This window comes from Silurus aristotelis, assembly GCF_946808225.1.
Source record: "Silurus aristotelis genome assembly, chromosome: 11".
In the NCBI taxonomy this organism is placed as follows: Eukaryota; Metazoa; Chordata; class Actinopteri; order Siluriformes; family Siluridae; genus Silurus; species Silurus aristotelis.
Window position 1 is genome coordinate 24283874 of NC_139584.1, and position 27589 is coordinate 24311462.

General features: G+C 38.2%; 4 protein-coding genes across 4 annotated transcripts; all 4 read left to right on the top strand.

The window, feature by feature from the left end:
* The first annotated feature begins 1532 nt into the window (after positions 1-1532).
* On the top strand, positions 1533-2587 carry LOC310733710 (uncharacterized protein). The gene is made up of 3 exons (XM_083555118.1): positions 1533-1803; positions 1897-2121; positions 2406-2587. Exons 1-3 carry the CDS (start codon positions 1753-1755, stop codon positions 2517-2519), a joined length of 390 nt encoding a protein of 129 aa, XP_083411244.1. The 5' UTR covers positions 1533-1752; the 3' UTR covers positions 2520-2587.
* A 92-nt stretch (positions 2588-2679) lies between these two features.
* Positions 2680-4065, top strand: LOC310733723 (embryonic polyadenylate-binding protein A-like; the record flags this gene model as incomplete). Its single annotated transcript, XM_083555129.1, has 5 exons — positions 2680-2911; positions 3043-3125; positions 3332-3427; positions 3733-3943; positions 4037-4065. The coding sequence occupies 5 exons, from the start codon at positions 2680-2682 to the stop codon at positions 4063-4065; spliced, it is 651 nt and encodes a 216-aa protein (XP_083411255.1).
* A 4963-nt stretch (positions 4066-9028) lies between these two features.
* LOC310733852 (embryonic polyadenylate-binding protein A-like) lies at positions 9029-11803 on the top strand. Its single transcript, XM_083555284.1, has 10 exons — positions 9029-9092; positions 9327-9425; positions 9519-9623; positions 9684-9773; positions 10078-10173; positions 10345-10582; positions 10714-10796; positions 11000-11095; positions 11397-11607; positions 11721-11803. Exons 1-10 carry the CDS (start codon positions 9090-9092, stop codon positions 11747-11749), a joined length of 1050 nt encoding a protein of 349 aa, XP_083411410.1. The 5' UTR covers positions 9029-9089; the 3' UTR covers positions 11750-11803.
* Positions 11804-22469: 10666 nt separating this feature from the next.
* LOC310733740 (polyadenylate-binding protein 1-like) lies at positions 22470-24872 on the top strand (the record flags this gene model as incomplete). Its single annotated transcript, XM_083555144.1, has 8 exons — positions 22470-22520; positions 22616-22870; positions 23174-23269; positions 23441-23678; positions 23810-23892; positions 24119-24214; positions 24520-24730; positions 24844-24872. The coding sequence occupies 8 exons, from the start codon at positions 22470-22472 to the stop codon at positions 24870-24872; spliced, it is 1059 nt and encodes a 352-aa protein (XP_083411270.1).
* Between the last annotated feature and the right edge of the window lie 2717 nt (positions 24873-27589).

Sequence of the window (27589 nt, forward strand, 5' to 3'; positions counted from 1 at the left end):
ACACTAAACTGTTGGTTACTTTAAAACTAAACTTTATCTTGGAGATCACAGGGATTATGTATGTGAATATTTGATCTGTTAACTGGTTGCATATGTCATATTTATTGCATTTATCGGCAAATAATATTGAAAATAATAATCTTCTATGCACTGGGTGACGTTTGTCATAGCAGAAGGGTGATTAGTATTAGATACATTTATCATCGAAAAATCCTAGGGTTCAGCTCCGTAGGGTCGCCCTATGCGAGAGTCTACAGAGTAGGATATCATTGCTGAACTTAACACATGAATTTATATTAATTTAGACATTCTGCTATTTATTTTGTTTATCCATTTTATTTAGTGTTTTAAATGAACCAAAAATAAATAAGCATTTGTTATAATGCGACTACACTTAAAAATTAGCTTTGTATATATTCAACGTCTATACATTTTTACTATGCTGCAGAAAACTAAGCAGAGCAAATGTAACTTCATACAGTGGATAAAGTCTCCAAACTCAACAACAGTTGCTGGTTTTGCTGTAACTCAGGAGACAATGAAGTGCAGAAAGGTGTTCAGACAGAGAAGACGTAAAAAAAAATCGTTTATTAAAATATCAGAGCATCTATTCCACAATGCAACTTTCCCATTCCCATTGCAACACTTCCACATCTTACCAGGGACAAAAAGGTACAAATCGCTAACATCCAAATACAATAGGAATCTCACTAGAGATTTTGTGATGCTCATCAGTCACATTAAAGACTAATAAAAATTTAACAAATCGATGATGAGCCAGAACTCTGTAACCCTCTTAAACCAACATGGATGACAGATTGGACACGACCATAAAATCACACATCTCTTTTACACATCAGTGAGAATAAATCCTGCTGAAAACATACAGATTATTCTACATTTAAGCTGTTTGTATAAAACCTCTGTCAATGAAAACACTTTTTGTAGATTATATCTACTACAAAATATCACCTCTTTGCATTACACTATCAAACTTTTCCATTAAAATAATTACAATGATGTGAACATTTTACTAAAATATTTTCATACCTATAAAAATCAGGAAGAACCAAAAGCTACAAGTCTTTCCATCAAGGACAAGCACTTTATTAATCGTCTTTTGAGAGCGCCCCTATTGGTGTGGCGGTGTGATGCCGCCATCGTAAGTGCTGGAATTTATCCCGGAAGCCACGCCTCTCCTAGACGTTTACATCCCTGATTGGTGCAGCAATCTTCTGCAACGAACCAATGAATGGAAACGGCACATGAAGGCGCCTGACGGCAAATTACCATGACGACCATTACCAAAACAAATAAACACAAATACACACACACACACACAAACAAACACACACGCACACACACAAATACACACAGAAATACACACAAATACACTGTGACCAGAAAGATTTTCCTACATTAATATTTGTTTTTGTTATTTATTTCTTATCTTTTCAACTTTTGTCAATGGTAAGTTATAACCACATACATAGAAAAACTGTTATAATTCTCAGTAGGTTAAGTAGCCTCTTTTGTCCTTGGGAGCACTAAATCCTTGTTCATGACGATTTAGCATAGCATGCTAGCTGTTGTAGCTTACGTGAAAATGTTCATGTTTGATTTAAACAGTTCTCAGATCTCAAAGTGTTTTTCAGTCCATGAAGAGCTGAGCATCTTTAAAGCCAACTTTGTTTCTTTGTTCAGGCTCTTTTTCAAAAATCCTCTCTTGAGAAGCGTTCATGGGGTGATCTCATGGACGAATTGGACAATGAGATGGAGAATCTCCAACCTTTCTGCATATATGTAAGACTTTAAGCTTCTTTATAAGTTGCAAATGCATTAAACAAATCATTTTTCTGTTGTGTTTCTAATGATCTAATTCTCTCTCTAAACCAGGATCCCTGGAGCATGAATACAATCAGCCAGGTGGAGGAGCAGAAGGTGGAAGAGCAGATCCCAATGGAGATGGAGGTAGAGGAGCAGATTGTTAAGGAGCAGAAGGTGGACAAGCAGATGGTGAAGGAAAAGAAGGTGGAGAAACAAAAAGAACAGGCTGAAGTCCATCAGCAGCCTGCTCGCACAAATAAACCCCCTAAAGAACGCCTCAGCAAGAACACCAAGGTAGAGGAGAAAAATCTGAAATGTAGCCAATTATTTCTAATTTTGGAGACTTTAGAGAATTTGAGAAAATGTATAACTGTGTGTAGATAATCAGTTAATTATGATTTATGAATCAGACATTGTTTAAGGTGTTTATGTCTTACTATAAATGTGATTATCCTGAATCACACAGAACAACTTGCCTAAAAGTCCAATACTGAATTTTTATTTTGTACAGCTGTGTTTTGCTGTTTTTTATTAAGCCAAAACAAGTCATTGACACACTGGATGTTGTTGTTTTGTAGTCAGTTACACTGCTGCTGAGAAATCTGGACTGCACTGTGGATGAGAAGAACCTTTATGGAGTGTTCCTGAGATTTGGGACTGTCCTCAATGCACAGGTAATTTATAACTACTAATCCTTACATTTGATTTCTTTCCCAATAACTTGGGGTTTCCTCCCCGTACTCAGCTGGTGTATTTTCTGATTGTGGAGAGCGCTGATATTGCTAACCTCTAACCTCTTTTGATGCTCATTCTTTGCTTTCTGTTTCTGCTTGCGTTCCAATACAGGTCAAGATGGAGAACGGGCGATCAAAAGGCATTGGGTATGTAACATTTTCATCTCCTGACGAGGCTCAAGCAGCCATCGTGGAGATGAACGGCAGGGTGCTGGGCAGCAGGCCGGTGTATCTAAGTCCCTCTCAGACCACCCAGGGACGAAGTCACGGCATGAAGGTGGAAACCATCTCGCCTTCGAAACCCTGCCCAGACCCCAGACCCAATGCCAACAAGATCATCCATCCACAGAGTGAGTCAATGCTGTTTGATTAGTTTTGTGTTAAATGCAATTTAAGATTAAAAACAGAAACATACTATTAATGTAAGCAAGTCTTACCTACTGATTGGATGCTAAAATGAGATGATTGGCTGCATTTACAGATTCAGTTCCAGATCTTGGAAAAAAAAATCAGCAGCAGTGGAACAGGCAGTCCACACCGCAGCCCCTCGGACTGGACACCCAGGTACTATTCTGATTCTATTTCTATTCTATATTTAAGACTTTCATGATTTGGATGATGTTTTTGTCAAATCTTTGGTTGCTCACATTTTTGGCCTAATAATCTGTTTAATAACTGAGTGATTGATCAGTATGTATTATTAAAGTCAACAATGCAAACACCCATATGCACTCAAACACTGGATGCTGAATTTGTTCTATTTTCTGTAGGAAGTCGAACTGTTCATAAAGAACCTCGACTACGGTGTGGATCAAAATCGACTGCGTGATTTGTTCTTGCCACATGGAAACCTCACCAGCGCAAAGGTCACTTACAATTACTGATATTTATTCCTTTTCCAATAAAGTGTTTACTTCGCATTAGATCCACTATTATACCAGAACCAGTGTACACTTGCAGCAAATTCCTGCTATCAGAAAAATACCTTCAAAATATAAGTGCTTCATTGTTCATTCAACAGTGAGACCAGAACGTTGATAATAAAAGAACATAGCTGTTCTGCTTATATTATGGATTACAGGCAGTGCTCGTTATTCCTCATGGTTAGCTACATGAGAGTGGTGTAATGCTCATTTTTTTGCTTTCTGTATCTCTACACTGACTTCTACAGGTGGTACTACACAATGGACGATCCAAGGGCATTGGATTCGTCCGATTTTCCTCTCTTGATGAAGCCAATAATGCTATCAGAGAGTTAAATGGAAAGCTGGTGAGCGGGAGACCACTGTGCATCACTATGGCTAAACAGTGGACAGGGGGCAGCCGTCCCACCAAGCCCTACCTTTATCAATCCAGAAACATGCAGTGGTTCCATCCACAGCGTAAGTCATACTGTCCTCATAATGTCCTACAAAATGAACACTAGTAAACACACACATTATGCAAAGTAACAAATCTCTGTTTTTCTCTTTCAGGTCATGGCTCTGTCAGACTGTTCTCCTAAATTAATTTAAAACAATTTTGTTTTTTATTTAAATAAATATTTATTTATTTTAAAGAAATTGTCAGAATCTTTTTTACTGTAAATAAATGTGTTAATAACCAACTACGATGAAGGTGCTTCATTATTTATCATCATAAATTTCCCTCTTAATACATGATAACTTGTTTTAGAAATGAAAGAGACACCGCTGTGAAAAGAGAATAGTAATAACAGTTGAGGTAAATGTAAAAACATTTGCATGTGATCAAATGAAGTACAACAAAACTCCTGTGCTTTATCATCTGCATGGCTGCAAATATAAAACCTGGTGTGAATCTTTTTCAGGCTGAAGAGATGCCATTGGGTGAAAGCCAAAGTTCCTCAAATTGTTCTAAAAATAATAGTAAGAAAAAAAAGCAAAGAATATCATATGTAACCAGGTGGAATTAGAAAAAACACAACAGAATATACTTTTCTCATTTTGGGGTTTCATTCAGACTGCTGTTTTTGTAAGAAATTACAGTGGTCGATATATAGTTAATACTTTTTTTTAAGGAATTAAGGCAATTATTTTACAGAGATATACAAAATACCAAATTGGTTGCTTGAGACACATATATAATAAAGTATGTGTACAAATTTGGAATATTTTTTTTATTAACAAAACAAGTCAACATAAACTAAAGTGTGCTTGTGTAGAGAGTAAAACGCACTGACATCCAAACGTTCATAAACACTAAACTGTTGGTTACTTTAAAACTAAACTTTATCTTGGAGATCACAGGGATTATGTATGTGAATATTTGTTCTGTTATCTGGTTGCATATGTCATATTTATTGCCATAGAAAAGCTGTTGCTATCAAACATTGTTTACTTAATCAACTCATTCAGTGTAATGGTGAAGGAATAGATCAAATAGGTCAATTGATGGAAGGTTTGTGAAGAAATTTCTTGCTCCCTTGTAACAGGATTTTTTAAGTATTTTTAAAATGCAAAAATACAGTAGTTTACATTCATAAATGGTGTGGCTGCTGTCTTTATTAGTTTATTTTGATACTCTTAAGTTAAGGTATTTGGTATTTTATTTTAAAATACAATTTTATTGTATTTTAATTTTAATTGTATCTTTGCCCAAACCTGCTGACAGCCATGTGATCAGGACACAGTAAAAATCCTAATTATAAAACACAATAATATTTATATATTTTTATCTATATGGGCTCTAATTCAAACCCGTTCCAGCATTAAAATGTACACCCCTGTACACAAAGCAAGCTCCACTAAAGCTCGCATACAGCGCGTATTTCTGTTCCGTTTTTATTATAAACATAAATAAATAAAAATGAGACGATATTAAAACCTTCAGCGCAACATCCGTTTATTTACAACATCCTTTCTTTACTCAGATATAAAATAAATAAATAAAATACTACTTTTTTGGCATTTTTTTCTTCATAATGCCATAAATCGTCGAATATTCTCTGATTATGTAATCCGTATGGAATTTAGAAGTGGTGTTTAGGTAATGGTGTTAAAAGGTGCATCTGCTGAGACATATTAAATACACAATGGCACATCGCTTATCTTCTTCTGCTTCTTTCGGCTGCTCCCATTATGGTTCGCCACAGAGGATCATCCGTCTCCATACCCCCCTGTCCTCTACATTTGCCTCTTTCACACCAACTACCTGCATGTCTTCCCTCACCACGTCTATGAACCTCCTCCTTGGCCTTCCTCTTTTCCTCCTTCCTGGTGGCTCCATCTTCAGCATTCTCCTACCAATATAACTCATGTCCCTCCTCTGCACATGTCTAAACCATCTCAATCTCACCTCCCTCACCTTGTCACCAAAACATCCTACATGCACTGTCCCTCTAATAAACTCATTTCCAAGCTTGTCCATCGTCGTCACTCCCAACGAAAACCTTAACATCTTCAGCTCTGCTACCTCCAGCTCCACCTCTTTCCTTTTACTCAATGCCACTGTCTCTAAACCATACAACAACCCAGGTCTCACCACAGTCCTATAAACTTTCATTCTTACAGATACCCTACTATCATAAATTACTCCTGTCACTCTTCAGCACCCACCCCACCCTGCCTGCACTCTTTTCTTCACTTCCCCAACACACATTCCATTACTTTGCACTGTTGACCCCATGTACCTGAACTCCACCACCTTCTCCACCTCTTCTCCCTGCAACCGCACCACTCCACTGCACTCCTTCTCATTTACACACATGTCCTCTGTCTCACTCCCACTGTCTTTTATTCCCGTTCTCTCCAGCGCATATCTCCACCTCTCCAGGCTCTTCTCAACCTGCTTACTTCTCTCATCCCAGGAGCTCACACTTGCAAAATTACATCTCACAACACATTGGCAGCAATTTGAGTTTTGCCTGGAGAAAGCATAGGCAATAGCAAGAAACTGTTTCAAGTTGATCAGAAATTTGATAAAACATCCGAAGATCAAAGTGAAAATAACAGAAGGATACACCAAAGAGGCACGAACGGGAATTGAACCCGTGATCTTCGGTTTACAAGACCGACGCCTTGCCACTTGGCCATCATGCCTTTTGACACAGTGCAAACCATGACATTCAACAAAACAACTCAATATAAACTAAAGTGTGCTTGCGTCGAGAGTAAAACGCACTGACATCTAACCGTTCATAAACACTAAACTGTTGGTTACTTTAAAACTAAACTTTATCTTGGAGATCACAGGGATTATGTATGTGAATATTTGATCTGTTAACTGGTTACATATGTCATATTTATTGCATTTATTGGCAAAGAATATTGAAAATAATAATCTTCTATGCACTGGGTGACGTTTGTCATAGCAGAAGAGTGATTGGTATTAGATACATTTATCATCGAAAAATCCTGGGGTTCAGCTCCGTAGGGTCGCCCTATGCGAGAGTCTACAGAGTAGGATATCATTGCTGAACTTAACACATGAATTTATATTTATTTAGACATATTCTGCTATTTATTTTGTTTATCTATTTTATTTAGTGTTTTAAATGAACCAAAAATGAGTAAGCATTTGTTTTAATGCGACTACACTTTTAAAAATTAGCTGTGTATATATTCAACGTCTATACATTTATACTATTCTGCAGAAAACTGAGCAGAGCAAATGTAACTTCATACAGTGGATAAAGTCTCCAAACTCAACAACAGTTGCTGGTTTTGCTGTAACTCAGGAGATAATGAAGTGCAGAAAGGTGTTCAGACCGAAAAGACGTAAAAAAAAAATCGTTTATTAAAATATCAGAGCATCTATTCCACGATGCAACTTTCCCATTCCCATTGCAACACTTCCACATCTTACCAGGGACAAAAAGGTACAAATCGCTAACATCCAAATACAATAGGAATCACACTAGTGCCACCTAGTGGTAAAAATTACCCAACTACCTTTTATCTGCAAAAAACAACTAGTTGTATAATATTAAATTAAAGGTGAAATATTTTTTGCAGCTTCAGGCAAATTTTATTTAGTGAGAAAGAGGCTAAAATAATTTTTTGGGTAATAAAGTTTGCAGAACTCTGGTCCAGAGGAAGTGAAAATGTTTACAGACTATGATCTCAGGGTTGCTTTCTGAAACAATTCTACAATTAACACATCAATTTACATCTTAATATCTGACAAATGGAGACAAAATCTCACCAAATCTGAAACCCTTCCAGAACAGATTTCACACCAAAATAAATATCTTTTTTAAGTTTTTATTTTACTTCAAACATTAATTCAGTCATCCATTTCATTTATTTAAAGACTCGAGAGGTAAACGTCAGTGGTCCCCAACCCCTGTGCCGCGGACCAGCACTGGTCCGTGGGTCAATTGGTACCGGGCCGCACAGAAAGTATACATAATTTACATTATTTCTGTTTTAATTATTATTTGATTCCGAATGATGTTTTATTTTGGAAAATTACCGGATTCTCTCCACCACATCTGTCTATAACTCACTCTTGATATGATGATCATGATGCCTCGGTCACATGTCTTACCTACATCCACTACCTTCTTAAAGGAGCTGCTCCGGCCGCTAACACATAATACATTACCGCTAAATTCAACCCACCAAGCTAGCAAAATAAACAAAAACAACACAGTGGATTCACGTTTATTATTATATTTGGAAAATACCATTTTATTTTGTTGCATTTATCCGCCACACCTTAAAGGCCGGTCCGTGAAAAGAATTGTCCGACATTAAACCGGTCCGTGAAAATAATGTCCGACATTAATCCGGCCTGTGGCGCAAAAAAGGTTGGGGACCACTGCTGTACATAACCTACGGAGATTTTGCGATGCTCATCAGTCACATTAAAGACTAATAAAAATTTAACAAATCGATGATGAGCCAGAACTCTGTAACCCTCTTAAACCAACATGGATGACAGATTGGACACGACCACAAAATCACACATCTCTTTTACACATCAGTGAGAATAAATCCTGCTGAAAACATACAGATTAATCTAAATTTAAGCTGTTTGTATAATCCTCTGTCAATGAAAACACTTTTTGTAGATTATATCTACTACAAAATATCACCTCTTTGGATTACACTATCAAACTTTTCCATTAAAATAATTACAATGATCTGAACATTTTACTCAAATATTTTCATACCTATAAAAATCAGGAAGAACCAAAAGCTACAAGTCTTTCCACCAGGACAAGCACTTTATTAACCGTCTTTTGAGAGCGCCCCTATTGGTGTGGCGGTGTGATGCCGCCGTCGTAAGTGCATGAATTGATCCCGAGAGCCACGCCTCTCTTATGACGTTTACATCCCTGATTGGTGCAGCAATCTTCTGCAACGAACCAATGAATGGAAACGGCACATGAAGGCGCCTGACGGCAAATTACCATGACGACCATTACCAAAACAAATAAACACAAATACACACATACACACACACACACACACAAATACACACAAATTCACTGCGACCAGAAAGATTTCCCTACATTAATATTTGTTTTTCGTGATTTATTTCTCCACTTTTTCTCTTTCAACAATGGTAAGTTATAACCACATACTTAGAAAAACTGTTGTAATTCTCAGTAGGTTAAGTAGCCTCTTATGTCCTTGGGAGCACTAAATCCTTGTTCATGATGATTTAGCATAGCATGCTAGCTGTAGTAGCTTGTGTGAAAATTTTCATGTTTGATTTAGACAGTTCTCAGATCTCAAAGTGTCTTTCAGTCCATGAAGAGCTGAGCATCTTTAAAGCCAACTTTGTTTCTTTGTTCAGGCTCTTTTTCAAAAATCCTCTCTTGAGAACCGTTCATGGGGTGATCTCATGGACGAATTGGACAATGAGATGGAGAATCTCCAACCTTTCTGCATATATGTAAGATTTTAAGCTTCTTTATAAGTTGCAAATGCATTAAACAAATCATTTTTCTGTTGTGTTTCTAATGATCTAATTCTCTCTCTAAACCAGGATCCCTGGAGCATGAATACAATCAGCCAGGTGGAGGAGCAGAAGGTGGAAGAGCAGATCCCCATGGAGATGGAGGTAGAGGAGCAGATGGTTAAGGACCAGAAGGTGGACAAGCAGATTGTTGAGGAGCGGAAGGTGGACAAGCAGATGGTGAAGGAAAAGAAGGTGGAGAAACAAAAAGAACAGGCTGAAGTCCAGCAGCAGCCTGCTCGCACAATTAAACCCCCTAAAGAACGCCTCAGCAAGAACACCAAGGTAGAGGAGAAAAATCTGTTTGCATGTTGTTTGTTTTGAATTGTAGCCAATTATTTCTAATTTTGGAGACTTTAGAGAATTTGAGAAAATTTATAACTGTGTGTAGATAATCAGTTAATTATGATTTATGAATCAGACATTGTTTAAGGTGTTTATGTCTTACCATAAATGTGATTATCCTGAATCACACAGAACAACTTGCTTAAAAGTCCAATAGTAAATTTTTATTTTGTACAGCTGTGTTTTGCTGTTTTTTATTAAGCCAAAACAAGTCATTGACACACTGGATGTTGTTGTTTTGTAGTCAGTTACACTGCTGCTGAGAAATCTGGACTGCACTGTGGATGACAGGAACCTTTATGAAGCGTTCCTGAGATTTGGGACTGTCCTCAATGCACAGGTAATTTATAACTACAAATCCTTACATTTGATTTCTTTCCCAATAACTTGGGGTTTCCTCCCCGTACTCAGCTGGTGTATTTTCTGATTGAGGAGAGCTCTGATATTGCTAACCTCTAACACTTTTGATGCTCATTCTTTGCTTTCTGTTTCTGCTTGCGTTCCAATACAGGTCAAGATGGAGAACGGGCGATCAAAAGGCATTGGGTATGTGACGTTTTCATCTCCTGACGAGGCTCAAGCAGCCATCGTGGAGATGAACGGCAGGGTGCTGGGCAGCAGGCCAGTGTACGTAAGTCCCTCTCAGACCACCCAGGGACGAAGTCACGGAATGAAGGTGGAAACCATCTCGCCTTCGAAACCCTGCCCAGACCCCAGACCCAATGCCAACAAGAACATCCATCCACAGAGTGAGTCAAAGCTGTCCGATTAGTTTTGTGTTAAATGCAATTTAAGATTAAAAACAGAAACATACTATTAATGTAAGCAAGTCTTACCTACTGATTGGATTCTAAAATGAGATGATTGGCTGCATCTACAGATGCAGTTCCAGATCTTGGACAAACAAATCAACAGCAGTGGAACAGGCAGTCCACACCGCAGCCCCTCGGACTGGACACCCAGGTACTATTCTGATTCTATTTCTATTCTATATCTAAGACTTTCATGATTTGGATGATGTTTTTGTCACATCTTTGGTTGGTCACATTTTTGGCCTAATAATCGTTGATTATTAGTGATTGATCAGTATGTATTATTAAAGTCAACAATGCAAACACCCATATGCACTCAAACACTGGATGCTGAATTTGTTCTATTTTCTGTAGGAAGTCGAACTGTTCATAAAGAACCTTGACTACGGTGTGGATCAAAATCGACTGCGTGATTTGTTCTTGCCACATGGAAACCTCACCAGCGCAAAGGTCACTTACAATTACTGATATTTATTCCTTTTCCAATGAAATGTTTACTTCGCATTAGATCTTTGTTATACCAGAACCAGTGCACACTTGCAGCAAATTCCTATCAAAAAAATACCTTTAAAATATAAGTGCTTCATTGTTCATTCAACAGTGAGACCAGAACGTTGATAATAAAAAAACATAGCTGTTCTGCTTATATTATGGATTACAGGCAGTGCTCGTTATTCCTCATGGTTAGCTACATGAGAGTGGTGTAATGCTCATTTTTTTGCTTTCTGTATCTCTACACTGACTTCTACAGGTGGTACTACACAATGGACGATCCAAAGGCATTGGATTCGTCCGATTTTCCTCTCTTGATGAAGCCAATAATGCCATCAGAGAGTTAAATGGAAAGCTGGTGAGCGGGAGACCACTGTGCATCACTATGGCTAAACAGTGGACAGGGGGCAGCCGTCCCACCAAGCCCTACCTTCATCCATCCAGAAACATGCAGTGGTTCCATCCACAGCGTAAGTCATACTGTCCTCATAATGTCCTACAAAATGAACACTAGTAAACACACACTGTACCTGACAAACACACACATTATGCAAAGTAACAAATCTCTGTTTTTCTCTTTCAGGTCATCGCTCTGTTGGACTGTTCTCCTAAATTAATTTAAATCAATTTTGTTTTTTATTTAAATAAATATTGTTTTTAATTTTAAAGAAATTGTCAGAATCTTTTTTTACTGTAAATAAATGTGTAAATAACCAACTACGATGAAGGTGCTTCATTATTTATCATCATAAATTTCCCTCTTAATACATGATAACTTGTTTTAGAAATGAAAGAGACACCGCTGTGAAAAGAGAATAGTAATAACAGTTGAGGTAAATGTAAAAACATTTGCATGTGATCAAATAAAGTACAACAAAACTCCTGTGCTTTATCATCTGCATGGCTGCAAATATAAAACCTGGTGTGAATCTTTTTCAGGCTGAAGAGATGCCATTGGGTGAAAGCCAAAGTTCCTCAAATTGTTCTAATAATAATAGTAAGAAAAAACCCCAGCAAAGAATATCATATGTAACCAGGTGGAATTAGAAAAAACACATCAACAGAATATACTTTTCTCGTTTTGGGGTTTCATTCAGACTGCTGTTTTTGTAAGAAATTACAGTGGCCGATATATAGTTAATACTTTTCTCCACTAAAGCTCGCATACAGCGCGTATTTCTGTTCGACCGTTTTTTATTATAAATATGAATAAAAATAAATAAATGAATAAATAAATAAACAAAATACAGTGGAACCCGGTTATTTCGATGTCCTACGGGGTTGCCAAAAAGCATCGAGATAACCGATGATCGAGATAAACGAAAATCAATATGGCTTGTTTGATGAAGGCATGCTATAAAAATTTGTTTGATGAAGGCATGCTATAAAAATTTACATACAGTACATGTTTGTTAACTGTCAGGAATGGTGGCAGGTGCTTTCTCGGCCGCTTTCTCTGAAGCTCCCGGCTTCAATCGCGCACGTATGGTGCTCGTTTAGCACTCATCACCAGCTCCTATTTAACCTTCCACAATCTCACTGTCCGTTATTGTTGGTATATGTTGGTTCACGGCGGTCGTTGTTATCGCTCATGCGTATCCCGGTACGTGCCGTCCCACCGGCACTCTCTCAAAGGCTGCGCTTTACCTCCTACCAAGCGCGGCTTTCGCCTCCCGTTCATCGCATAACATTTAACAACAAAAGGCATATGTGCACTAACTAACAGCAGAGATTCATCAGTATACAATACGTACAACATTGTATTGGCTTGATTTTTCTGGCACTTTCGCGAGTTATTCTGCGGCTGCACAGCGCCGATCGACATAACTGACGTTAAATGGCAAATTTTTTCCCCCTTGTGCTCGAGATATTAGGGTTCGGCGGCATAAAAAAAAGTCGGCATAACTGATAAAAAATGCTTAGACAAAGCGAGAATTTGGCGGTTCCACTTTAAAAACATCGACTTAATAGGGTTGTCGAGTTAACCGAGGTCGAGATAAGTGGGTTCCACTGTACTACTTTTGTGGCATTTTTTTTCTTCATAATGCCATAAACCTTTAAATATTCTCTGATTATGTAATCCGTATGGAATTTAGAAGTGGTAAAGTTTCTCCGGTATCGGTATCAACTCATTAACCGTCGGTGTGGAAACATAGCAAAAGTTCCGTTTGGTGTCCTGATCATTTACGTGATTTAAAACAGCATAATCACATTTACAAGAATATTTTGTCTTCATGCTCTTCATGTGTTCATGTTGAGTTTGGTTTCACTAATAATAATCATACATTTGCATAAAGCATGCATATTTCTCCATGCCCATGTTGATTAGAGTATTAAAAACCGTAAAGTGTTCATTTTGGTACATTTAGAACAGATTAAAAACATAACCAATCTTCAGCAAACAGCTTCAGAAAGGCATGAACGGGGATTGAACCCATGATCTTCGGTTTACGAGACCGACGCCTTCCCACTAGGCCATCATGCCTGGCATATGCTGAGTAAATGGTCTACAAGTCAAGTCAAGTCAAGTTTATTTCTATAGCGCTTTTCACAACAGACATTGTCTCAAAGCAGCTTTACAGAAATCAACAGTCAAGGTGAATGGTGTGCTTTTATTCCTGATGAGCAAGCCGTGGCGATTGTGGCAAGGAAAAACTCCCTTAGATGTTATGAGGAAGAAACCTTGAGGGGAACCCATCCTCATTTCAGTGACATCAAGAGTTTGATCATAAATCTTTCAACAATACAGAACACTGGAGAGTGAGAACTAACATGAGTACTGGAGTATAAGATTCTAAGTAATGTTCTTTCTACAGTCTTATACAGTCTTTATGGTTATAAAACTAGGAGCTACTGAGCTCAACATTTGTGATCATCACAGATCCAGCACCAGCTTCTCCATGCCAGAGCCTTTAAACACTCCAGGAGGTCCAATGTCAAAACTCCACACATGTAGTGGAATCCAATTGGCACTGGTACGTCCCTAGATGGTACGGGATGTTTGCGAGTTCGGCAACTATCTCGTTAAAGGTCCATAATGTTCATGAGGTGGGACGTGACTGGAGCTGTCCAAACCTCAGGATGCCTCGGGATGGGGAGAGAAAGAGAAGCAGTGGAGAGAAATTAGCGTAGCTGCTGTTCATGATATTAACAGCACAAGTTGATAATGTGCATGTGATCATATGTTCTGGAGCACAAGGTTATAATGTGAGACGTATGTTGTGTGTAGGCTTTGCTAAAAAGATACGTTTTTAATCTGCACTTAAACTGGGAGAGTGTGTCTGAGCCCCGAACACTGTGAGGAAGACTGTTCCAAAGTTTAGGAGCTAAATGTGAGAATGATCTATCGCCTTTAGTGGACTTTGCTATTCTAGGAACTACTAGAAGTCCAGAGTTTTGAGATCTCAGGGAGCGTGACGGATTGTAGCGTGTTAAAAGACTGGATAGATACATGGGAGCCAAACCATTTAGGGCTTTATAAGAAAGAAGTAGTAGTTTGTAGTCTATTCGAAACTTAACAGGAAGCCAGTGCAGGGATGATAAGATTGGGGTTATATGGTCATATTTTCTTGAACTTGTAAGAACTCTTGCTGCCACATTATGAACTAACTGAAGCTTGTTTATTAATGATGCAGGACATCCACCTAGTAATGCATTACAATAGTCTATTCTGAAGGTCATGAACGCATGGACGAGCTTGTTTCTTAGCTTAGAAATATTTCTACGGTGAAAGAAGGCTGTTTTTGTAACTTGGTTGATATCGAATCAAAACAAATTTTAATTATAGAGCGCCTTACAGCAACCAAAAGGAGCACAAGGCACTTTCCAGTAAAATAACAATAGACAATAAAATATAAGAACACAATGTAATTGAATTAGCAGTTGAATCAGGGGCTACGTGTTAAAAGCTATCCGATTTTTGAAAGACAGGTTGCTGCCTAAAATAACTCCCAGGTCTTTTACCGTTGAACTAGTGGTTACAGAACATCCGTCTAAATGCAGGCTGAGATGCTGGAGCTTCTGTGTACTGGTTTTTGGGCCGATGAGCAAAATCTCCGTCTTATCAGAATGTAATAGAAGAAAGTTATGGGTCATCCAAGCTCCTATTTCTTTAACCCACTCAGTTATCCGAGCTAATTGAGCTGTATCGCCTGGTTTTAATGAGATATATAGCTGGGTATCACCAGCATAACAATGGAAGCTAATTCCATGCCTTCTAATAATATTTCCGAAGGGAAGCATAGGGGTCCTAGAACTGAACCTTGTGGCATGCCATAATTTACTAGCATTAGCCTGGATAGCTTTCCATTAAAGTCTACAAAATTGTAACAATCGGACAGGTAGGATTTAAACCAGCTTAATGCCTGTCCCTGAATGCCGATGTAATTCTGTAAGCAAACTAGGAGGAGATCATGGTCTATAGTGTCCAATGCAGCACTAAGATCTAGTAAACCTAACAGCGAGATGAAGCCTTGGTCTTAAGCTAAAAACAGGTCATTAGTGATTTTAACTAGGGCAGTTTCTGTGCTATGATGGGGCCTAAAACCTGACTGAAACGCTTCAAATATATTGTTCTCTTGCAAGTGGGAACATAACTGGGCAGCAACAATCTTTTCTAAAATCTTAGACATAGATGGGAGATTTGAAATGGATCTGTAATTCGATAACGTGTTTGGATCCAGATTAGGTTTCTTAATGAGGGGCTTAATAACTGCTAACTTAAGGGATTTAGGGATGTGACCTAACGATAGTGAGGAGTTAATAATATTCAGAAGAGGCTGTATATAACACTTTCTTCAATAGATTAGTTGGAACGGGATCTAGCTGACATGTTGTTGATTTAGCTTTGGTAATAACATTATACAGCTCTTCCTGTCCTATACATGTAAAACAGTGGAGTTGTGGAGTTGTAGGTGAGATTGTGTCAGGAGATGCTGTCAGAGGTTGGACGGCCACAATTGTTTTTCTAATGTTATCAATATTTTCAGTGAAGAAATTCATAAAGTCCTCACTACTAAACTGTGATGGAACACATTTTTCAGATACCTGATTTGTAGTTAATTTAGCTACTGTACTGAAAAGGAACCTGGGATTGTTTTTGTTGTTTTCTATGAGTTTGCTCAGGTTTTCAGCTCTAGCAGCTTTTAGCGCCTGTCTGTAGCTGAGCATACTGTCTTTATATGCAAGTATTTGGTATTTTATCTTAAAATACATTTTGATGTATCTTTGCCCAAACCTGCTGACAGCCATGTGATCTGGACACAGTAAAAATCCTAATTATAAAACACAATAATATTTATATATTTTTATCTATATGGTCTCTAATCCAAACCAGTTCCAGCATGACAATGTACACTCCTTGTACATTTACAAGAATATTTAGTTTTCATGCTCTATGTTGAGTTTGGTTTCACTAATAATAATACATTTGCAGAAAGCATGCATATTTCTCCATGCCCGTGTTGCAAATCGCTTGTGAAAGGCATGAACGGGGATTGAACCCGTGATCTTCGGTTTACGAGACCGACGCCTTCCCACTAGGCCATCATGCCTGGCAGGTGCTGAGTAAATGGTCTACAACCAAGCAAATCATAAAAAAATTATAATGAAAGCATGCAGATGTAAAATTTACTGAGTTTAAAGTTGTTCTCTTTGGTCATCATGAATAAACAGTGGACCAGTAAATTTAAAACAACCAAACAATTCAACGAACATATAAGGTGTATGGTGTAAAAAGGTGCATCTGCTGAGACACGGTAAATACACGATGGCACATTGCTCATGCTGTCTTTTTTCTCTTTGATTGCATGATCCCTGCTTTACTTCACTGTGTCCTGAAATAACCCTCAATGAGAATGGGATAAACGCTGTCGGAGTGTTGCAAACGTTTTTTAACACTTGAAGCTTAAGCTGCTATTTCAAGAATCTTAAATGCTAAAAGGACAAACTAAATGGAGTTGTTAATGATCTGCATCCGTATTAGGAGCTGTGAGCGCTGAGGCCCTGCTTAAGCAGCTTTTCAAAAAGGTTTTTCATCAAAGCAGAATGTAAGAAGGTTGCATGATTTTAACTTGACAAGTATCACAGGGGGTAAGGGCTGTAGAGACAATTGAGAGCATATAGATTTGCATATATTTTTTTTATTATTACGGGAACAGCTTGAAGATGCTGGGGATTGAACCCAGGACCTCAAACATGTAAATCATGTGCTTTATCACTGAGTTACATACCCGGTTGAAGGCGTGCATCCGAGGATCTCATACTTGCAAAATTACGTCTCAAAACACATTGGCATCAATTTGAGTTTTGCCTGGAGAAAGCAAAGGGAATACCAAGAAACTGTTTCAAGTTGATCAGAAATTTGATGGAACTGCCCAAGATCAAAGTGAAAATAACAGAAGGATACACCAAACAGGCACGAACGGGAATTGAACCCGTGATCTTCGGTTTACAAGACCGACGCCTTGCCACTTGGCCATCATGCCATTTGACAAAGAGCGACCATGACATTCAACAAAACAACTCAATATAAACTATAGCATGCTTGTGTCGAGAGTAAAACGCACTGACATACAAGCGTTCATAAACAACAAACTGTTGGTTACTTTAAAACTAAACATTATCTTGGAGATCACAGGGATTATGTATGAAAATATTAAATCTGTAATCTGGTTGCATATGTCATATTTATTGCCATAGAAAAGCTGTTGCTATCAAACATTGTTTACTTAATCAACTGATTCAGTGTAATGGTAAAGGAATAGATCAAATAGGTCAATTGATGGAAGGTTTGTGAAGAAATTTCTTGCTCTCTTGTAACAGTATTTTTTTTACATACGTTTATTTACAACAAACTTTCTTTACTCAGATATAAAATAAATAAATAAACTACAACATTTGTGGCATTTTGTTCTTCATAATGCCATAAACCATCGAATATTATCTAATTATGTAATCCATATGAAATTTAGAAGTGGTAAAGTTTCTCTGGTATCACCTCATTAACCGTCCGTGTGAAAACATACCAAAAGTTCAGATTTAAAACACCATAATTACATTTACAAGAATATTTTGTATTCATGCTCTATGTTGAGTTTGGTTTCACTAATAATAATCATACATTTGCATAAAGCATGCACATTTCTCCATGCCCATGTTGATTAAAGTGTTTAGAACAGATTAAAAACATGCAATTACATTACCAATCTTCAGCAAATAGCTTGTGAAAGGCATGAACGGGGATTGAACCCGTGATCTTCGGTTTACGAGACCGACGCCTTCCCACTAGGCCATCATGCCTGGCATAGGCCATGTAAATGGTCTACAACCAAGCAAATCATCAAAAAATAACAATGAAAGCATGCAGATGTAAAATTTACCGAGTTTAATGTTGTTCTCAATGGTCATCATGAATAAACAGCAAACCAGTAATTTTGAAACAACCAAACAATTCAACGAACATAGAAGTTGTATGGTGTAAGAAGGTGCATCTGCTGAGACACGGTAAATACACGATGGCACATTGCTTATGCTGTCTTTTTTCTCTTTGATTGCACGTTACTTGCTTTACTTCACTGTGTGTCTTGAAATAACCTATCATCACACGGGTTTTCTTATCACTGCTATGCAGATGACACTCAACTAATCTTTTTTCCCCCTCTATCAGATACCACAGCTTCCGTTCGGATCTCAGCATGCTTGACAGACATATCTTCATGGATGAGTGCTCACCAACTAAAACTCAACCCCAGCAAAACAGAACTGCTGGTCATCCCAGTCGATTTATCTCAAGGTCAAGATCTCCAAATAACACTTCATGACTCTCTGCTCTCCCCTTCAGCCACTGCTCGTAAACTTGGGGTAACGATGGACAATCAACTGTCCTTCTTCCCACATGTTGCTAATGTGTCTCGTTCTCTAGATTTCTTCTCTACAACATCCGGAGGATTCGACCATTTCTGTCGACACAGGCTGCCCAGGTGCTTGTTCAGTCTCTTGTGATTTCAAGACTGGACTACTGCAACTCTCTGCTGGCAGGTCTTCCCCTGAACGCTATCCGTCCACTGCAAATTATTCAAAATGCAGCTTCACGACTTGTGTTTAATCAGCCCAAGTTCTCCCACACCACCCCACTGCTGCGCTCCCTTAACGGGCTTCCAGTAGCTGCACGTATCAGATTCAAAACACTGATGCTTGCCTACAAGGCCAAAAATGGACCAGCGCCATCTTACCTAAGTGACCTCATCACATCTCACACTGCACCACGCTGTCTGAGATCCTCCAGCACTGCTCGACTGGTAAAACCTTCTCTCAGTATGAGAGGTAAGTATACTTCAAGGCTCTTCTCTGTTCTGGCACCATGGTGGTGGAATAAACCTCCCCTAGATGTCCATACAGCGGAGTCCCTGACTATCTTCAAGCGATGACTGAAGACCTATCTCTTCCTGAAACACTTAAATTAGCACTTTCCAAGTTTGTAGAATTCTAGGGTTATATTTATATTAAGTTTGTAATCTGGCGTACCAGTATAGATTTATTCATTACTAGAGACTCAAAGCACTTTTGTACGTCGCTCTGGATAAGGGCGTCTGCTAAATGCCGCAAACGTAAATGTAACCTTCAATGGGAAGGTTGCAAAGTTTGTTTGAGTGTTACAAGGTTGTTTGAGTGTTACAAACGTGCTTTTACACTTGAAGCTTAAGATGTTATTTCAGAAATCCTAAATGGGTATTGGACGAACGCAATGAAGTTGTTAATGATCTGCATCCATATTAGGAGCTGTGAGCGCTGAGGCCCTGCTTAAGCAGCTTTACACAAATGTTTTTCATTAAAGCAGCATGTAAAAAGGTTTCATTTGGTTGCTTGATTTTAAAGTATCTCAGGTGATAAGGGCTGTAGAGACAATTGGGAGCATATAGATTTGCATATATTTATATATATATATATTTTTTTAAGGGAACAGCTTAAAGATGCTGGGGATTGAACCCAGGACCTCAAACATGTAAAGCATGTGCTTTATCAGGGAGTTACATACCTGGTGGAAGGGAATTCATCCCACTTGCAAAATTACATCATAAAACACATTGGCAGCAATTTGAGTTTTGCCTGGAGAAAGCAAAGGCAATAGCAAGAAACTGTTTCAAGTTGATCAGAAATTTGATAGAACGTCCGAAGATCAAAGTGAAAATAACAGAAGGATACACCAAACAGGCACGAACGGGAATTGAACCCGTGATCTTCGGTTTACAAGACCGACGCCTTGCCACTTGGCCATCATGCCTTTTGACACAGTGCAACCATGCCATTCAACAAAACAACTCAATATAAACTAAAGTGTGCTTGCGTCGAGAGTAAAACCCACTGACATCCAAGTGTTCATAAACACTAAACTGTTGGTTACTTTAAAACTAAACTTTATCTTGGAGATCACAGGGATTATGTATGTGAATATTTGATCTGTTAACTGGTTGCATATGTCATATTTATTGCATTTATGAGCAAAGAATATTGAAAATAATCATCTTATATGCACTGGGTGACGTTAGTCATAGCAGAAGGGTGATTAGTATCAGGGTAGAGAAATATGCTAATTAAGCTGAAGTAAGAGCTTTGCTAATAATAACATCTACCAGTCAGAGTAACAACAGGTAGAGGATGAGTTACAAGACATCAAATTGGAACCCTATTTATACTGAGCACAAGAAAATAATAATCTATGCACTGGGTGACGTTTGTCATAGCAGAAGAGTGATTGGTATTAGATACATTTATCATCGAAAACTCCTGGGGTTCAGCTCCGTAGGGTCGCCCTATGCGAGAGTCTACAGAGTAGGATATCGTTGCTGAACTTAACACAAATTTATATTCATTTAGACATATTCTGCTATTTATTGTCCAAAAATTAATAAGCATGCATTATAATGTGAATACACGTTTACTTCCTTTTAAAAATTAGCTGTGTATATATTAAAAGGTCTATACATTTTTACTATGCTGCAGAAAACTGAGCAGAGCAAATGTAACTTCATACAGTGGATAAAGTCTCCAAAATCAACAACAGTTGCTGGTTTTGCTGCAGCTCAGGAGATAATGAAGTGCAGAAAGGTGTTCAGACAGAGAAGATGTGAAAAAAAAAATCGTTTATAAAAATATTAGAGCATCTATTCCACGATGCAACTTACCCATGGCCAGGAAACACTTCCACGTCCTACCAGGGACAAAAAGGTACAAATCGCTAACATCCAAATACAAAAGAAATCACACTAGAGATTTTGTGATGCTCATCAGTCACATTAAAGACTAATAAAAAAATAATCAAATCGATGATGAACGACCATCACTAACACCAAAAGCATGTGCTGAACGGACACTGGAGTAGACTCTGGGAGCCGGAACTCTGTAACCCTCTTAAACCAACATGGATGACAGATTCGACACTTCCATAAAATCACACATCTCTTTTACACATCAGTGAGAATAAATCCTGCTGAAAACATACAGATTAATCTACATTTCAGCTGTTTGTATAATCCTCTGTCAATGAAAACACTTTTTGTAGATTATATCAACTACAAAATTTCACCTCTTTTCATTAACATAAGTACAATAATGTGAACATTTTAATAAAATATATTTATACCTATAAGGAATAAACAGAAGCTTTAAGTCTTTCCACGAAGACAAGAACTTTATTTACAGCTAGTGTCTTTTGAGAGCGCCTGTTGCCCCCTATTGGTGTGGCGGTGTGATGCCGCCATCGTAAACTGCTGGAATTGATCCTGGAAGCCACGCCTTTCTTGTGACGTCTACATACCTGATAGGTGCAGCAATATTCTGCAATGGACCAATGAATGGAAACGGCAAATGAAGGCGACTGAAGGTAAATTACCATGACGACCATTACCAAAACAAACAAATAAACACACACACACACACACACACACACACACACACAAATACAAATACACTGCGACCAGAGATATTTCTCCACGACCAGAGATATTTCTCCACATTAACTTTTTTTTTGTGATTTACTAGTCCACTTTTCACATTTTGACAATGGTAAGTTGTAACCACATGCTTAGAAAAAGTGATTTAATTCTCAGGTCAAGTAGCTTCTTATGTCCCTAGGAATGCTAAATGGCAATTAAGCATAGCATGCTAGCTTTAGTAGATTACATGAAGATTTTCAAGTTTGCTTTTAAATAGATTTTAAAAGATCTCAGTGTCGTTCAGTCCCTGAAGAGCTGAGCATCTTTAATGCCATCTCTGTTTCTTTGTTCAGGCTCTTTTTCAGAAATCCTCTCTTGAGAACCGTTCATGGGGTGATCTCATGGACGAATTAGACAATGAGATGGAGAATCTCCAACCTTTCTGCATATATGTAAGACTTTAAGCTTCTTTATAAGTTGGAAATGCATTAAACAAATTATTTTTCAATTGTGTTTCTAACGATCTAATTCTCTCTCTCTAAACCAGGATCCCTGGAGCGTGAATACAATCAACCAGGTGGAGGAGCAGAAGGTGGAAGCGCAGATCCCAATGGAGATGGAGGTAGAGGAGCAGATTGTTGAGGAGCGGGAGGTGGAGGAGCAGATTGTTGAGGAGCGGAAGGTGGATAAGCAGATGGTGAAGAAAAAGAAGGTGGGGGAACAAAAAGAACAGGCTGAAGTCCAGCAGCAGCCTGCTCGCACAAATAAATTCCATATAAAACGCCTCAGCAAGAACACCAAGGTAGAGGAGAAAAATCTGTTTGCATGTTGTTTGTTTTAAAATGTAGCTAATTATTTCGGATTTTGGAGACTTTAGAGAATTTGAGAAAATGTACAACTGTGTGTAGATAATCAGGTAAATTATGATTTATGAATCAGACATTGTTTAAGGTGTTTATGTCTTACCATAAATGTGATTATCCTGAATCACACAGAACAACTTGCTCAAAAGTCAAATACTGAATTTTTATTTTGTACAGCTGTGTTTTGCTGTTTTTTATTAAGCCATTAAGTCATTAACACATTGAATGTTATTGTTTTGTAGTCAGTTACACTTCTTCTGAGAAATCTGGACTGCACTGTGGATGACAGGAACCTTTATGAAGCGTTCCTGAGATTTGGGACTGTCCTCAATGCACAGGTAATTTATAACTACAAATCCTTACATTTGATTTCTTTCCCAATAACTTGGGGTTTCCTCCCCGTACTCAGCTGGTGTATTTTCTGATTGTGGAGAGCTCTGATATTGCTAACCTCTAACACTTTTGATGCGCATTCTTTGCTTAATGTTTCTGATCGTGTTCCAATACAGGTCAAGATGGAGAACGGGCGATCAAAAGGCATTGGGTATGTGACGTTTTCATCTCCTGATGAGTCTCGAGCAGCCATCGTGGAGATGAACGGCAGGGTGCTGGGCAGCAGGCCAGTGTACGTAAGTCCCTCTCAGACCACCCAGGGACGAAGTCACGGGATGAAGGTGGAAACCATCTCGCCTTCAAAACCCTGCCCAGACCCCAGACCCAATGCCAACAAGAACATCCATCCACAGAGTGAGTCAAAGCTGTCCGATTAGTTTTGTGTTAAATGCAGTTGAAAATTAAAAACAGAAACATACTATTAATGCTAGCAAGTCTTACCTACTGATTGGATTCTAAAATGAGATGATTGGCTGCATCTACAGATTCAGTTCCAGATCTTGGACAAACAAATCAGCAGCAGTGGAACAGGCAGTCCACACCGCAGCCCCTCGGACTGGACACCCAGGTACTATTCTGATTCCTTTTCCAGTGTATTTTATAGAGACTTTAATGAAATTTGGATGATGTTTTGTCACATCTTTGTTTGGTCACATTTTTGGCTTAATAATTGGTTTGTAATAATGACTAATAATAATTGAGTGATTGATCATTATGTATTATTAAAGTCAACAATGCAAACACCCATATGCACTCAAAAACACTGGATGCTGAATTTGTTCTATTTTCTGTAGGAAGTCGAACTGTTCATAAAGAACCTCGACTACGGTGTGGATCAAAATCGACTGCGTGATTTGTTCTTGCCACATGGAAACCTCACCAGCGCAAAGGTCACTTACAATTACTGATATTTATTTATTTTCCAATAAAGTGTTTACTTCGCATTAGATCCACTATTATACCAGAACCAGTGTACACTTGCAGCAAATTCCTGCTATCAGAAAAATACCTTAAAAATATAAGTGCTTCATTGTTCATTTGACAGTGAGACCAGAACGTTGATAATAAAAGAACATAGCTGTTCTGCTTATATTATGGATTACAGGCAGTGCTCGTTATTCCTCATGGTTAGCTACATGAGAGTGGTGTAATGCTCATTTTTTTGCTTTCTGTATCTCTACACTGACTTCTACAGGTGGTACTACACAATGGACGATCCAAGGGCATTGGATTCGTCCGATTTTCCTCTCTTGATGAAGCCAATAATGCCATCAGAGAGTTAAATGGAAAGCTGGTGAGCGGGAGACCACTGTGCATCACTATGGCTAAACAGTGGACAGGGGGCAGCCGTCCCACCAAGCCCTACCTTCATCAATCCAGAAACATGCAGTGGTTTCATCCACAGCGTAAGTCATACTGTCCTCATAATGTCCTACAAAATGAACACTAGTAAACACACACTGTACCTGACAAACACACACATTATGCAAAGTAACAAATCTCTGTTTTTCTCTTTCAGGTCATGGCTCTGTCAGACTGTTCTCCTAAATTAATTTAAAACAATTTTTTTTTTTATTTCAATAAATATTTATTTATTTTAAAGAAATTGTCAGAACCTTTTGACTGTAAATAAATGTGTTAATAACCTGTATAACCAATGATAACTTGTTTTAGAAATGAAAGAGACACCGCTGTGAAAAGAGAATAGTAATAACAGTTGAGGTAAATGTAAAAACATTTGCATGTGATCAAATGAAGTACAACAAAACTCCTGTGCTTTATCATCTGCATGGCTGCAAATATAAAACCTGGTGTGAATCCTTTTCAGGCTGAAGAGATGCCATTGGGTGAAAGCCAAAGTTCCTCAAATTGTTCTAAAAATAATAGTAAGAAAAAAAAGCAAAGAATATCATATGTAACCAGGTGGAATTAGAAAAAACACAACAGAATATACTTTTCTCATTTTGGGGTTTCATTCAGACTGCTGTTTTTGTAAGAAATTACAGTGGTCGATATATAGTTAATACTTTTTTTAAGGAATTAAGGCAATTATTTTACAGAGATATACAAAATACCAAATTGGTTGCTTGAGACACATATATAATAAAGTATGTGTACAAATTTGGAATATTTTTTTTATTAACAAAACAAGTCAACATAAACTAAAGCATGCTTGTGTAGAGAGTAAAACGCACTGACATCCAAACGTTCATAAACACTAAACTGTTGGTTACTTTAAAACTAAACTTTATCTTGGAGATCACAGGGATTATGTATGTGAATATTTGTTCTGTTATCTGGTTGCATATGTCATATTTATTGCCATAGAAAAGCTGTTGCTATCAAACATTGTTTACTTAATCAACTCATTCAGTGTAATGGTGAAGGAATAGATCAAATAGGTCAATTGATGGAAGGTTTGTGAAGAAATTTCTTGCTCCCTTGTAACAGGATTTTTTAAGTATTTTTAAAATGCAAAAATACAGTAGTTTACATTCATAAATGGTGTGGCTGCTGTCTTTATTAGTTTATTTTGATACTCTTAAGTTAAGGTATTTGGTATTTTATTTTAAAATACAATTTTATTGTATTTTAATTTTAATTGTATCTTTGCCCAAACCTGCTGACAGCCATGTGATCAGGACACAGTAAAAATCCTAATTATAAAACACAATAATATTTATATATTTTTATCTATATGGGCTCTAATTCAAACCCGTTCCAGCATGACAATGTACACCCCTGTACACAAAGCAAGCTCCACTAAAGCTCGCATACAGCGCGTATTTTTTTTGACCGTTTTTATTATAAACATAAATAAATAAAAATGAGACGATATTAAAACCTTCAGCGCAACATCCGTTTATTTACAACATCCTTTCTTTACTCAGATATAAAATAAATAAATAAAATACTACTTTTTTGGCATTTTTTTCTTCATAATGCCATAAATCGTCGAATATTCTCTGATTATGTAATCCGTATGGAATTTAGAAGTGGTGTTTAGGTAATGGTGTTAAAAGGTGCATCTGCTGAGACATATTAAATACACAATGGCACATCGCTTATCTTCTTCTGCTTCTTTCGGCTGCTACCATTATGGTTCGCCACAGAGGATCATCCGTCTCCATACCCCCCTGTCCTCTACATTTGCCTCTTTCACACCAACTACCTGCATGTCTTCCCTCACCACGTCTATGAACCTCCTCCTTGGCCTTCCTCATTTCTTCCTTCCTGGTGGCTCCATCTTCAGCATTCTCCTACCAATATAACTCATGTCCCTCCTCTGCACATGTCTAAACCATCTCAATCTCACCTCCCTCACCTTGTCACCAAAACATCCTACATGCACTGTCCCTCTAATAAACTCATTTCCAAGCTTGTCCATCGTCGTCACTCCCAACGAAAACCTTAACATCTTCAGCTCTGCTACCTCCAGCTCCACCTCTTTCCTTTTACTCAATGCCACTGTCTCTAAACCATACAACAACCCAGGTCTCACCACAGTCCTATAAACTTTCATTCTTACAGATACCCTACTATCATAAATCACTCCTGTCACTCTTCAGCACCCACCCCACCCTGCCAGCACTCTTTTCTTCACTTCCCCAACACACATTCCATTACTTTGCACTGTTGACCCCATGTACCTGAACTCCACCACCTTCTCCACCTCTTCTCCCTGCAACCGCACCACTCCACTGCACTCCTTCTCATTTACACACATGTACTCTGTCTCACTCCCACTGTCTTTTATTCCCGTTCTCTCCAGCGCATATCTCCACCTCTCCAGGCTCTTCTCAACCTGCTTACTTCTCTCATCCCAGGAGCTCACACTTGCAAAATTACATCTCACAACACATTGGCAGCAATTTGAGTTTTGCCTGGAGAAAGCATAGGCAATAGCAAGAAACTGTTTCAAGTTGATCAGAAATTTGATAAAACGTCCGAAGATCAAAGTGAAAATAACAGAAGGATACACCAAACAGGCACGAACGGGAATTGAACCCGTGATCTTCGGTTTACAAGACCGACGCCTTGCCACTTGGCCATCATGCCTTTTGACACAGTGCAAACCATGACATTCAACAAAACAACTCAATATAAACTAAAGTGTGCTTGCGTCGAGAGTAAAACGCACTGACATCTAACCGTTCATAAACACTAAACTGTTGGTTACTTTAAAACTAAACTTTATCTTGGAGATCACAGGGATTATGTATGTGAATATTTGATCTGTTAACTGGTTGCATATGTCATATTTA

Excerpts from the sequence above, each read along its gene's own strand:
- LOC310733710 (XM_083555118.1), top strand. The coding sequence starts at position 1,753 with ATGGACGAATTGGACAATGAGATGGAGAATCTCCAACCTTTCTGCATA. Across the intron at positions 1,804-1,896 it reads TCCAACCTTTCTGCATATAT|GATCCCTGGAGCATGAATAC; the intron begins GTAAGACTTTAA and ends TCTCTAAACCAG. Across the intron at positions 2,122-2,405 it reads GCCTCAGCAAGAACACCAAG|TCAGTTACACTGCTGCTGAG; the intron begins GTAGAGGAGAAA and ends GTTGTTTTGTAG.
- LOC310733852 (XM_083555284.1), top strand. Across the intron at positions 10,583-10,713 it reads CAAGAACATCCATCCACAGA|ATGCAGTTCCAGATCTTGGA; the intron begins GTGAGTCAAAGC and ends CTGCATCTACAG. Across the intron at positions 11,096-11,396 it reads GAAACCTCACCAGCGCAAAG|GTGGTACTACACAATGGACG; the intron begins GTCACTTACAAT and ends TGACTTCTACAG.